The 13,988-nt window shown below is 33.3% G+C and overlaps 1 protein-coding gene across 7 annotated transcripts in view; it reads left to right on the top strand.

The window, feature by feature from the left end:
• Window positions 1-13,988, top strand: part of VPS13C (vacuolar protein sorting 13 homolog C) — a 189,598-nt gene that overhangs the window by 18,566 nt on the left and 157,044 nt on the right. For 3 of the 7 annotated variants that reach the window (XM_005559700.4, XM_073995944.1, XM_045395561.3), the window contains exons 4-6: window positions 3,736-3,831; window positions 5,544-5,645; window positions 10,585-10,647. In XM_005559700.4, the coding sequence (XP_005559757.3) occupies window positions 3,736-3,831; window positions 5,544-5,645; window positions 10,585-10,647 (261 nt within the window). Of the gene's footprint in view, window positions 1-3,735; window positions 3,832-5,543; window positions 5,646-10,584; window positions 10,648-13,988 lie in introns of those variants that run through there. The other 4 variants (XM_005559702.4, XM_015452896.4, XM_045395562.3 and 1 more) reach the window with 2 other exon arrangements.

The raw sequence follows: 13,988 nt of genomic DNA, 5'->3' as shown, positions 1-13,988 counted from the left end.
GGTGTCTTTTTATATAATGATTTATTTTCTTTTGGGTACTCAGTAGTGGGATTGCTGTTTCTATTTTTAGTTCCTTGAGATATCTCCATACTGTTTTCCATAGAGGTTAAACTAGTCTACATTTTCACCAACAGTACACAACTGGTCCCTTTCCTCTCTATCCATGCCAATATCTGTTATTTTTTGGTTTTTTAATAATAACCTTTCTAGCTGGTGTAAGATAGTATCTCAGTGTGGTTTAAATTTGTATTTCTCTGATAATTTGTTATGTTGAACATTTTTTCATGTGTTTGTTGGCTGCTTGTATTTCTTGAGAAATGTTTGTTTATGTACTTTGCTGTTTTTAATGGGGTTGTTTTCTTCTTGTTCAGTTGTTTGAGTTGCTTGTAGATTCTGGATATTTGTCCTTTGTTGGAGGCATAATTTGCAAATATTTTCTACCCTTCTATAGGTTGTCTGTTTACTCTGTTGATTATTTCTTTTGCTGTGCAGATGATTTTTATTTTTACTTTTTAAAAATTAATTAATTAATTTAGAGACAAAGTCTTGCTCTGTTGCCCAGCCTGGAATGTAGTGGCACAGTCATGGCTTACTGCAGCCTCAACTTCCTGGGCACAAGGGATGCTCTCACCTCTGCCTCCCAAGTTGCTGAAACGACAGGTGTGTCACCATGCTTGGCTCATATTTGTGTTTTTTGTAGAGATAGGGTTTCATCATGTTGCCCATGCCATTCTTGAACTCCTTGGCTCAAGTGATCTACCTGCCTTGGCCTCCTAAAATGCTGGGATTACAGGTGTGAGTCACTACGCTTGGCCTAGAAGCTTCTTAGTTAAGTCCCATTTGTTTAATTTTGTTTTTCTTGCATTTGCTTTTAGGGTCTTTGTCATAAATTCTTTGCCTAGGCTGATGTCCGGATGAGTTTTTCCTCTAGGAATTTTATAGTTTCAGGTTTTATATTTAGGATTTACTTTAAAAAATATATAAATTACAACCCAAAATGACTTACTCTTACAATTTTACTTATGCTACATCTTTTCTTCCAACTTCATCACCCTGCTATTACACCATATCACTTTTATTCTTTATTCAATATTCTGTATTATAGGAAGGCTTTGTCTTTCACTACTCTAGCATCTCTTAGCAATTATTTGGATAATTCTGTTTGGGTCATTTTATATGACATATATGTTTCCTTTTAATATATAAGAATATTTTTATGTTTTTGTCTCTTGAAACAGGATAAATTTTCTTAGATGAAAAGCAAGTTTAGGCATGTGGCATCTTTTTTGTTTGTTAAATAGCTCTGAATGTGGTGGTGATGTGTAGCAGTGCTCTAGAAGTATTGTGGCCCTATATGCTTAACTGAAATCCTAGAATATAGAAGTTGTAGCCATTCATTTGTTATTTTACTTTTGAAATATTTATGCACGTGTTATGTACAAGATTATGCAAGTGCTGTGAGAGATGCAAGGATGAAGGTGATATCTTTGTCTTCAAGGAAGTTATAGACATCTAAAATTAGAACATAGATGAAAAGTGTATTTCCAGTGTCTTGGATGAATTATAGCTGACTACAGAAATTTTGCATTACTTATTATATTCTTACAACTAGATTTATATTTTGGAGGAGGTTTCTAATGGTTCAGAATTTGTTGTTTTTGCTTTTAAAGTACACAAAGACTTAATGACTTCCTTCAGTGCTACCCAGTGAGTTAATGAGAGACCCTTTACAAATAAGCATGCAAAGTATATTGTCTTTATAACTACCTTTTTTTTGGTTTACAGAGCATTTATATTAGTTGTTAAATTTCTCCTTAGGTTAAAATATTGTATCTAACCTATAGGGTCAGTGTGGCTTAATTAAGCTCAAGTGTGATTTGTTTTTCTAAGAGCTAGACATATTTGTGGGTGCCCTTGAGTTACCCTTTTTCTTAAAAATTTAAAAAATTTAAAAAATTTCCTCATCTATAATAGGAGGGGGTAATATATAAAAAACACAATTCTAGGAAGTTTATGAGGGATGGGGGGATAATGAGTATTAATGTAGAGAAGAAAAGGTTTAGGGAACAGACAGTCCCTTTCTGGTGTGCTAGTTAAAGGGACATTTCCCACTTTTTCAATCTTATGCTCACCAAGAAGGCAATCAAATAAATTTTGTTAGGAGATTTTGAGATAATTACAAATGTAACAGTACCCATTGTAAATATAAAATCATTGGACTTAGAAATGACCCAGAACGTTGTAGACTTCCCTTGACATGCAAGCCATTTAAGAAACTCAGCAGGTTTACAAGCTGAAGAGAATTGAAAATCTAAATGGAGAAATCATTTGATATTTTAACCTTGGGAATAGATACCTGGTAAAACTGGCTTTCCTACATATCCATCTAGGTGACCTCAAATATTCTGTCTTACATTGCATTATTTTATTTTCTCTTTAGTTTGTTATACTGTTTTTCAGTTCTTTGAACTTTGAGCATTTTCATTTAAAAATGATTTTAAATGAAAAACCACCAGTGATTCTGGTGGTGTAAGCAACTTAATTACTCACATACAAGCATGACTTAGTTGAATCAAATTCTTTTCTTCTGAAAATCTTGATTAGTATCTCTGAGAGACCTATAGATTTTAAATATAATTTTAAAAATTATGATGAAGGAAGGTATTTTATTTTGGAACATGTAAAACTTATGTGTAGGAAAGGTTTGGATAGAATTGCTATAGCAAGGCAGATTGGGGACATTTTGCTGCCTGGAGACCTGGAAAGAGGGAATACTAGAGATTAGGGAAAGAAACATGGAAAGATTTGATAGGTTTTGCTTGTTTCAAAATTTAGCTGAGAGCATGCCCCTTTGGTCTTCTCTTGTCTGCCCTGAACCGGCTTTTCCCCCATAAAACCCCAAACTTGGGACAGTAATGGATTAGGGCCATAGTTCATCTGTGTCCTGAGTAAAAGTTTTTGTGGGCTCATCTCAGGAGGACCTGACATGAATACCATTGTTTCCAAGAGAGAACTTGGAGTTCTGTCTTCTAAGTGATTTATAAGTAAGATATTTGGAATATAACTGGTCTGAGTTGCCTGTGACTCCTAACACTATTCATAGTACAGTATGCCTTGCCTTTAGAGCTAGCCTCTTCCTGTTGTGACAATTTGATATGCTGTCAAAATTCCCTTTGCACAAAGTTCCTTTGCATCTCTTCTCTGTGTTACTGCTTCAATTCCTGGTAGCTTGTACAGATATTATTTTACTGTTGATCTGTAAAGATTTATTTGTTGATGTGGATAGAAGAGCATATGCAATATTAAGACTATCAGCTGTTGTCGTGCACCAAATCTGGTTCAGCATCCTTACTAATAATCTCATCACTGCTTAACTCACTAGATAGACTTAAGCAATTAATTTAACTTATCTAGGGCTGACTTTGCTTTTTTTCAGGATTGAAATAATAGCTGACTTATTCATTTTACAGTTTTTGAATATTAAATGGATAATGGTTATCAAAATATTTTATATTGAAAAATAGAGATTACAATGTGAATATTCACTTAATAGTAATATTATGTGGAAAAGACCTTTGTAAACTTTAGTGTTGGAGTTTTTTCATTTTTTCTGAGTGATATACATACTATATGCATGAAGAGTTTTTTATGCTTTTTCTCTTAATGGAAAGTGAGAAATTTATGTCTTCTTGAGCAGTCAAGTAAAAATTTAAGGTTGAAATTATGTTTCTTTAGATAAATTAACTTTGAAGATTCCTTGGAAAAACCTTTATGGAGAAGCAGTTGTTGCGACTCTAGAAGGATTATACCTGCTTGTTGTCCCTGGAGCAAGTACGTTATTTTAGGTTATAACCATTCAGTAACATCACATTGAAGTTAAATTGTTACCTGAGTTAAGTATTTTAATACATGTATTTATTAAGGTAGAAGGTAATTTAAATAAATGAATCATACATAGATGCACATATATGCATACATTTTATATATATATGCACATATGTCTTACCACATTTGTGTATAAAGTATTTTTGTTGTTGAAAATTTAATTCATTTTTGCAATTTATTCTATTTTCTATGAGTACTTGTTTTGCAACTAAGGCTTCCTGTTGAGCTGCATTAGGCAGATTTACTGATAATAAATGAAGTAAAATAAATCTTTTTTTTTTTTTTTGAGACAGAGTCTCGCTGTGTCGCCCAGGCTGGAGTGCAGTGGCCGTATCTCAGCTCACTGCAAGCTCCGTTCCCCGGGTCCACGCCATTCTCCTGCCTCAGCCTCCCGTGTAGCTGGGACTACAGGCGCCCGCCCCTACGCCCGGCTAATTTTTTTTTTTGTATTTTTAGTAAAGACGGGGTTTCACCGTGTTAACCAGGATGGTCTTGATCTCCTGACCTCGTGATCTGCACGTCTTGGCCTCCCAAAGTGCTGGGGTTACAGGCGTGAGCCACCGCACCCGGCCTAAATAAATCTTTAAAAATATCCTGATGTGTTAATCTCCAGATTTCAAGATTCAAAAATTTATTTTTTTCCTATTTTGTTGCTTCTGATTTTGAGTGAATGTTCTCTCAAAAATGTGTAAAATTGGTAATTTTTTCCTTAGAAATGATAGTATTTTAATTTTTAATGTTTTAAAGTAGTGATGTTTAATATCTTTACTTTTTTCATGTATAGTAACAATATAATGTTAAGAAAAGTTTGGATGTTTTAGGGAAAAATTGAGAATGTACAATTGCTCAACCATTGTACAAATAAAATTTTATTTTGCTCTTCAGTCTTTAGCTTATGCATACCTGATTTTCAGTAGCTGTTACCACATTATATATACAACATTGACTTGGCCTTTTATTATATACATTTTTGATATGTTTCACAGCTTTCACGGTGACAGTGACAGTTTTGAAAGGCTTTATGGTATTCTGTTGTGGGCTACCTACTATTTTTTGCTTTATAGTTAATACTAAAAATACTAGTCAATACTATAGTCAGTAGTATAAATATGTCTTTGTAGTCAATACTATAAATACGTCATTATAGATCTTTTTTATTCTTTTGTGTTATTTCCTTAGATTGCATAATCAGAAATGACGTTACTAGATAAAAAGGGCTTATGTATTTTATGATTGTTGACGCATATTCTGACTTTCTGAAAGTTTAAAAAATCAATCTATATTGGTCCCAGGTAGTATTGGATATTAAATTATTTTGTAGTTACTCAAAATTTACCATTGACAGAGCAATATTCTGGTGTACTTTCTGTCTTACTTCTGTTTCTACTTCTTATCTTTGTTCTCACCCTTCTGCTCTCTCCCTTTTTCCTACCTGCCTTTCTACCTGTAATTTCTTTTCCTCCCTCCTCCTTTTTGTATTTAAGTTTTTTGTAAGTGAATAGGAATAATTTATGTTTAAACATTTCATAAAACTAAAAATGTGAAAGTATTTTTGTATTGCAGCAAGATTACACACTTACACAATCATAATGCGGCTGAACTTTTTCCGTTTATTTATGAATTCCATTTATTTTTGTGTGAATTGACTATATTTTTAGGTATTAAGTATGATGCTGAAAAAGAAGAAAAATCCTTGCAGGATGTTAAACAGAAAGAGCTATCCCGAATTGAAGAAGCCCTTCAAAAAGCAGCAGAAAAAGGTAAAAAGTTTGTTTGAGATAAACTTAGACATACCTGTATTTTAGATATATTTAATATCCTTTAAAGAAGATGCTTTCATAAGCCTTCGTAAGTTGAAGTTCTAAAGAAATACATTTTTTTTAAATCTCAAAATATTGGTTATATTTTCATGACTCACTTTTAGGAAAAAGTAATTGCCTTTTTTTCTGTAAGTGTTTTATCATGTTGCTAATTTGATTTTTCCACCTTTCTTCATTAGTCATTTTTATTGTGCTACTTTAGGAGACTTTCCAAATTTTCTGTATTTGCACGTCTGTTTATTTTGGGCAAATGTTAACAGTTTCTTTGTGTGCATGTTTACCTGTGTTCTTGCTGGATAATGAGGTTAAGCATAATGCTATAGTGAAATTATGTTTAGAGGAAATGCTGCTGTAATTCTAGTCCTAGCTGCCTCCCTTCGCATTGTACAGGATATTAAAAAAACAAAAAAAACAAAGCAAAACTTGATTCTTCAGGTTTTAACATTTTAACATCTTGTCTTACGTTTACATTTTTGTTTTTATCTAAAAATAAATCTGATGACTTTGATTTGGTTTATAGAGCAAGAACAAGGATATGATGAAAAAGAGTAGTCTATAGGGTGATGAATTGAAGGACTTTTCCAGACTTCTAATGTTTATCTCTTTTAAGTCAATTAGCAATTGCTGATTAGGGTATATGAGTTATTAGCATTTTATATAATTTTTGTGTTGTTTGGTGGCATGTGTATATATTTTTATGATGAAGATGGTCTCTCTCGAAAGATGAAGCAAATATTGAGTTAGAAATGATGTTAATTATATTTAGATATAAGATTTCTTTTCCTAGCTTAAGCTGTTATCATTTAATTGAATCAATTAGAAATCTTTTTTAAAAATAGCTTGTTCCTTAAAGTTTTTAATCAAAGTTTTAAATTCTTGCTCCAAGTATTTTTTTCTTAAGCAGAAATATTGATTCTTTTATTAAAAGTTACTAAACTATTTAAATGTACAGAGGTTACCATAATGGAAGAAATTTTCTAAAAGCCTCAACATTTTTTTCCCTTATTTTTCACACATAAGCTTATTTTGTCTTTCTGCTGAAGCTTAAGTATCTATATTTTTAGGAAAACAGTTTTCTTTATTTGTATTACTTTTGCATGGCAAAAAAGCAAGCCGAGAATGGTTTTGTTTCATGACAATTAAGTGTGATTTTTTTCTTTATATTCAGTTTTGGCTAATATATGTAAAAGCAGTCCTATAAAAATGAAGACTAGAGCACTAGAATTTCATTTTTTTCTTGAAACTATTCAGATTAGGATATTAACATATGTATATTCATCATTAGGTATATATTGATGTGTATTTAGATATTGATATAACATATAATTATGCATTTATCATTTACAATTACATAATGTTACATATATTATTTAGAAACAAATCTTAAATTCCTCCTTTTTGAAAGATGGAGCATAGCTTGTATTTGTCTAAAGAGTATTTTAGTGTTTTCAGTCACCTGTAAGAAAAGGCGTGGTATGTAGTCTCGTTTGTTTTCATGATTGACAGTTTAATTGGTAATGTGATTATTATGCACACATTTTGTACTCAGACTTAGGAAATTTTGACTCCTGGGTCTTCAGTGCTGAGAAAACAGACATTTGGGTCTGACAAAGAGGCTATTATGAATGATTTGATATAAAGGATGTACATCTGTAATATTAATTTTGTATAAATAGAACTGTTAGGCGTATGCTGTATATAGTAATGACATTGTAGCTTCTTGGATGATAAAATTTAAGTTTTTTTCATATAGAATTAAAATTCAAAAAGTAAAACTGTTTTAATACTCAGTTTTAACATGTTATATTTGTCAAAAAAAGTTTTGAGACTAAAAGATGAATTCAGGAATTGGGAAGTATATTTAAATTTTCTTTCTTAACTGTTAAGAAACACATTTAATAATGTTGCAGTATTATTTTCTCATTTCTATGGATATGGGTCACATCTTCAAATAATATTATTCACGTGAATGATAGAGGACAACCCTGACCTTTATTTTACCATTATTAATAGTTATTAATTATACTTTATTTTTCTACTTGTTTGTTAATATTAAAAGCACAAAAGCACCATTGCACATGTATAGGGACTCAGAGAGGGAAGGAGAGGAGATGATTCCACTCTAAGCAGCAGATGATAAAAATGAAAACAAAATTATCTTGCTAATCTGCTCATAAAAAGGATTTTGACTTAGCTTGTTTTATTTGGTAAAAATATACCGTTTCCCACTATCATATAGGAATAAAATAAAATTGAAATAAAACTGTGAGTTCATTTCTAGAAAATTTGCTTAAGTGTAAAAATAAACTCTGATATTTTTATCCTTTTATTTCATTGGAGTGAGTTTATTTTTCTGGAAGGCTATCATAAAGAGAAAGATTAAATTACCAGTAAGGCCAAAAGATTTGCAAATGCTAGATTCTGTACTTAAGGTGTTGGATTTTATCAAAGTAATATGTACACACACTTGAAAATCAATACTTTTGGCAAAGGGACATGATAAAAAATGGCAGTCCCTTGTTTCATCCTTTGCTACTCTCCACACCAACTCCTTTGAGTTAGTAATATTTTTTACCAATGTTAACATTGTGTCATTAACCTAGTTCATTAATATAGGGCATTATCTGGGACTTCCTGTTATGGTAGTCCAGGAGTGTACTTCTCTTACTATCTCCTTGCACCCTGAATTCTCCTTCCCATTTTCTCATGATACGGATATATCGTAATTTTTGGCCAATTACTAGTCACTACTTAGATTACTATGACAATGCGATTATTATTCACTGCGCAGGTCAGATGATATGTGTGTTAGGCAGTTTTTGCATTGCTATAAAGGAATACCTGAGACTGGATAATTTATGAAGAAAAGAGTTTTAATTGGCTCACAGTTCTGTAGGCTGTATAGGAAGCATGGTGCCAGCACTTGCTCCTGGTGAGGGTCTCAGGAAGCTTTTAGTCATGGCAGAAGGTGAAGTGGAAGTAGGCATGGACCCACCCCCATGATGTAGTCACTTCACATGAGGCCCCACCTCCAACACTGGGAATCACATTTGAACATGAAATTTGAAGGGGACTAATATCCAAATCATATCAATGTACTACGACTGTATTTCCTTTCTTATACAACCTTTTGTTTTTCTTGAATTTGTAAATGCTGCTTTCTTATTTGCTTAGTCTTCTATGTAAATTTATCTTTAATTCTGTTTCACATGCTACATGAAATTTGTCTGCTATATGAGTATTGATAGTGTTTTCCAGTCGTGTAAACCCATCTATTGGTACTGTCTACCACCCTGTTGTCTCCTGGAGTTCCCCCTCTGAACTGATCGTTTTTTAGACCAGCTGCACAGTTGTCATCTTAGGACTGGTCTTAATTGCTCATTTATATTTAATTTCATGTTTCCCGGGCCCTTTGCCTTTTTTGCTTCCTTAGTATACTCATTTGTTTTCCTAGAGCACATCTAGAAGCTTTTAAGAATTGATGCACTGGATATAATTTCGAAAATTCTTTCAAGGCTGAATGTCTTTGTGTTTTACTTCTACACTTGTTTGATTTGTCTGGGGTTAGAATGCTAGGTTAAATATTAGAATTTTGAAGGCAATGTTTTCTAGCTTCCAGGCTCTTTTGAAAAAAATCTGATGCCAGTCTACAAGCAGAAAAATTAGAGAGTCCTTGGACCTTCCTGTCAAAGACCTTACATTTTAATTGAGCAAATAAGAAATTTGCATAATAATAAGCAAGAGAAAGTGTTGAGTCCCATCAGGGAGACACAGACAGTTTTATGGGAGTTCAGAAAGAACATGTCATATTCGGCCAAAGAGATCAGGGTAGACACTGTGAAGGTGTATATTTCAACTGGATTTAAAGGATGGATCTGCAGAAAGGAGAGAAGGCATAGGTAGAGGAGACAGTGAAGGTGTGAATCATAGAGCATCTGTGGGGTCAGCTAACAGTTTGGGAGTCCGATAGAGAGTAGTTGGATGTAGGGTTGGAAAGCTAAGTTTAGGTCAATTTTAAGAGATTTGCATGCTCTGATGATGTTAGTGGTAATGACAGTGAAAGTAGCTGACGTTTATTGAGCATTTACTATTCACCAGTCACTCTCCAAAATACTTTATATGAATTAAGTGAAAGTTAAATAACTTGTTCTAGGTCACACAGTTAGAAAATAGTAGAGCTAGAATTTGAACCTGTTCTGGCTCTAGATCTTGTATTCTTAACCCTGTACAATGTGAACTTTCATCTGTAGCCAGCCGGGGAGTAAGTATTCCTTTTTTTTTTCTTTAAGAGTCCAAGGAATGACATGATCAGAGCTATGATTTAAGAAAGTTAAACTTGCAGTGTTGTCTAGAATAGACTGGATTTGGAGAACGAAGTGGAAGATGCTATCTAGCCATCATTAATGAGAATGGATATAAAGGATTCAGACAGTGTATCTAAAGGGACCAGATCACACTAAAGTAAGATGAGGTCATTTCAGCCGACTCTAAAATTACTGTGAAGTATCACAGTAATATTTTATTCTGAAAATGGGCAAAATGGCATGCAAAAAGAGACCAAAAATAGCGGATTTTTGCACTGTTTGAAAACTTGTCAAAAATTTCAGTGAACCATTAGCTGTAATTGATATTTACCTACCTCACATAATTTGAAATGATTACTATAATTTTAATTGTTAAGAAGTTTGTGTGTTGAAAGAACGAAAATGGTGTCACTGTGAGTATTTCCTTAGAAATAGTTTTGGTGTCACCAAATTTTAATTATCCCGTTACATGATTTCTAATTATTTGAAATTAAATTTAGGTATATTTTACATGTGAAATTAAAGGTGTCTTTAAATTGCTTTGCATTTTGGTTATTGCTGCCATGTGGATGCAGGCACACATTCAGGGGAGTTCATATATGGCTTGGAAAACTTTGTTTACAAGGACATCAAGCCTGGTGGGTATGCATGATTAATTATATTCAACTACATAAACATTTTCTTGTGTATGCTTGTGCTTTTGGTGGAGTCCATTTGATGGCATGCCATCCTTTTAGAAAATATGGAAATGTAATTTGTGTTTTCCCCCTTTACTATTATTTCCTTTTCCTCACCTGTAGTCATTTATTCATTCACTAAATATTTGAGTGTCTTCTTGTGGCAATCACTGTACTGGATGATGCTGGATGTTTGTAGGGTAAACAAACATGATTCACTGTTCTTACGAAGCTTAGAGTATGATCTACAGATAACTTCCAGATTTGGGTTACCCTTTTGACTTTAGTTCTAGAGTTCATTAGTTTCTGAATTAAGCAGTTCCTCTCTGATAGTGGTGGTTTTGGAATGTAAAAAGCAATAAAGTGGATTTTTTCTTTTGAATTCAGAACCTTGACAGGAGATGTTCCTCTGAGCTTTAATTTGTTTCACCTCTGTTGTAGCTCTGGAGGTACCTCTAGACTACTGTCCTGTACAACATATTGAAATTTCAAGCTTCGCAAAAGGCAAATTAAAGGCTTACTGTTTGTAGTAGTATTTATAATATGTTTCTTTTATATACTAGGAAATCTACCAAATACATTAAAATAATACTCCTTAGTATTTTACATAATCTGATTTGTTAAACTTTTTGTTTTATATCATACTTCAAGAGCTGTTATATTAACTCAATCAAACTTAAAATTTGTTTTGATTAAATGGCAATTGGGTCTATATCTTGAAATTTATAAACAATAAGCATCATGTTAGAATTATCTCTGTAGCTGGGAACTTTAATATGTTGATTCATGTGACCAATGGAAGAGAAATTTTCATGACAGACTTCACAGCATTAGGTGAAATTACCCTGAAAGCAGTTTCCGTTCTAATAAACCTAGTCCTTTTGTAAGTGTGCTTGTGTTAATTTGTCTTCTAGTTACCTTGTTTAATATAAAAGATAGCATGGAGATACTCATGGCTCACTGTCCAGTTTTGTAGGTTATAATCAAACCAACTTACTCTAGTCTGGGCAGCATTGTTAAAAATAGCAGACTATAACAGCTGTCACTATAAAAGAAAACATCATTGATTCAGTTTTTTTTAAAAAGGCACATTAGTGTAGATAAAAAATGAGGTCCAGAATGTTGGTGCTTCTGAAATGAGCTTAGTTTATTATGTTGATGATATCTTCATTCAGCTGGCTAGGACTTAACGTGTATTTCATGATCATTTCCTCCTTTCAGTTTCTGAGTGTATATTATTTCCTCATTTGATGTTACTTCTTGTTTTTGTTGTATTCTATTTTTTTTTTTTTTTTTTTTTTTTTGAGACGAGTCTCGCTCTGTCGCCCAGGCTGGAGTGCAGTGGCGCAATCTCGGCTTACTGCAAGCTCCGCCTCCCGGGTTCACGCCATTCTCCTGCCTCAGCCTCCCGAGTAGCTGGGACTACAGGCGCCCGCCCCTGCGCCCGGCTAATTTTTTTTTTTTTCTATTTTTAGTAGAGACGGGGTTTCACCATGGTCTCGATCTCCTGACCTTGTGATCCGCCCACCTCGGCCTCCCAAAGTGCTGGGATTACAGGCGTGAGCCACCACGCCCGGCCATATTCTAAATCACTGGTTCTCAAAAAGTCAAAATGATTTTCTTAATAATACTAAGCATTATTTGATTTTTCCTTTTGTTGACATTTACATTGCTGGTGCAAAAGCAATAGTGGCTAAGAATAGCTGGCTGCCTTAGCATGATTCAAGGCAGTGGCACCAGACTGTAGTAGTAGTCACTGTGTTCTTCACTACCATGCACTCACAGTAAGCAAAATGAAAGAAAAAAATTGCCAGTTTTTACTTAAGAATTCCCTTGATGAAGTAGGAAGTTTTAAATTTTAATGAACTTCAACCCGTGAGCATGTCTCTTTAATATTTTGTGCAACAGCAGAGGAAGTATACCTGCAGCATTTCTGCATACTGAAGTAGGCTGATTGTTTCAAGGAAAAGTACTTGTGGAGATGTTTGGGTTGTGAGCTGAGCTAGTTGCTTTTTTCTGGAAAACTATTTTTACTAAGAAGAATCACAGACTATCATTATTCAGATTTCGTTGTTTGGTAGACACTTCAACAAAACCACTTCAAGGAAAAGCAACTGGCAATATTTGTTGCCAGTGATAAAATTTGAACTCTTGGGTAGAATTTTGGAAAACTTGTGTTTGTCACCTTGAGATTGATAGCTTCCCAGTAGTACTTTAAGACTTTTCTGATGACATTGGTGGTAATATTAACAGATGTGAGTTTTGATATTAAATAATGAAATGACTTGACATTTGGAAGATTTGCATAATTCAATAAAGCAATATTTCCAATGGATGATGAAAAACATACATGTCTAAAGGGTCCATTTAAAGTGCAAGATGGACTAATTGATTTTAGTTTGTATGAAAAATTCATTCATAGGGTTTCAGATTCCACGATGCAACTATCTTTAAGAAACTTCCACTTGTTGAGTTTGATATAATATCTATAATTTCATGAAAAGGCAATGAAAATGCTCCCCCCTTTTCCAATTGTATATCTATAGTGAGATCAGATTTTCATCATGTACTTCAGTTAAAACAACGTATCTCAACAGGTTGAAGGCAGAAGCAGATATGCTAATCCAACTGTCTTCTACTAAGTGAGACGTTAAAGAGATTTGTAAGAATGTAAAACCATGCGACTTTTCTCACTACAACTTTTTGTTTAAAAATATAGCTATTTTTATAACTATATGTTATTATGTAATGGCTTATTATTTTTAAATGAATTCATAATCTTTTCAGTTTTTATTTATAATATGGTAAATGTCAATAGTTATAACTCACATAAATAAGAAGTTCTTTAGAGTCCTCAAGTTATAAATGTTAAATGGGTTGTGAAACCAAAGTCTTTGAGAACTGCTTTAGTTTGTGATTGAGAACCATCGATTTATTTTTTATTGGATTAATTAGAAACTTTCTCTAAAGAGCTATATACCACTAAGAGTAGATTTAAACTGTTTAAAGAGGTTTAAACATGGTGTATCTGCCATTGAGATGAAAGGCAGAACATGGGGCTAGAAACCAGAAAGATAATTGGTCAGGTAAGAAGAGAATTTAAACCGAGGCAGCTGAGTCTATGTCTTTGAAAGCTGTTCTAGCCAAGTGGAATGGTTTTCAGGGCTAGTTTGGCTTTCTTACTTGTTTCTTTTCAAATGGTATTTCTTTGAGAACTCATTCTTTTTATGTATGTTTGATTTATGAATAGAACAGAGTCAGACGTTCACAGTGGCAAGTATTATTGGTATAGCACTATCCTG

The sequence above is a fragment of the Macaca fascicularis genome, chromosome 7, assembly GCF_037993035.2.
Source record: "Macaca fascicularis isolate 582-1 chromosome 7, T2T-MFA8v1.1".
Lineage (NCBI taxonomy): Eukaryota > Metazoa > Chordata > Mammalia > Primates > Cercopithecidae > Macaca > Macaca fascicularis.
This window is presented reverse-complemented; position numbering and strand designations above follow the sequence as displayed.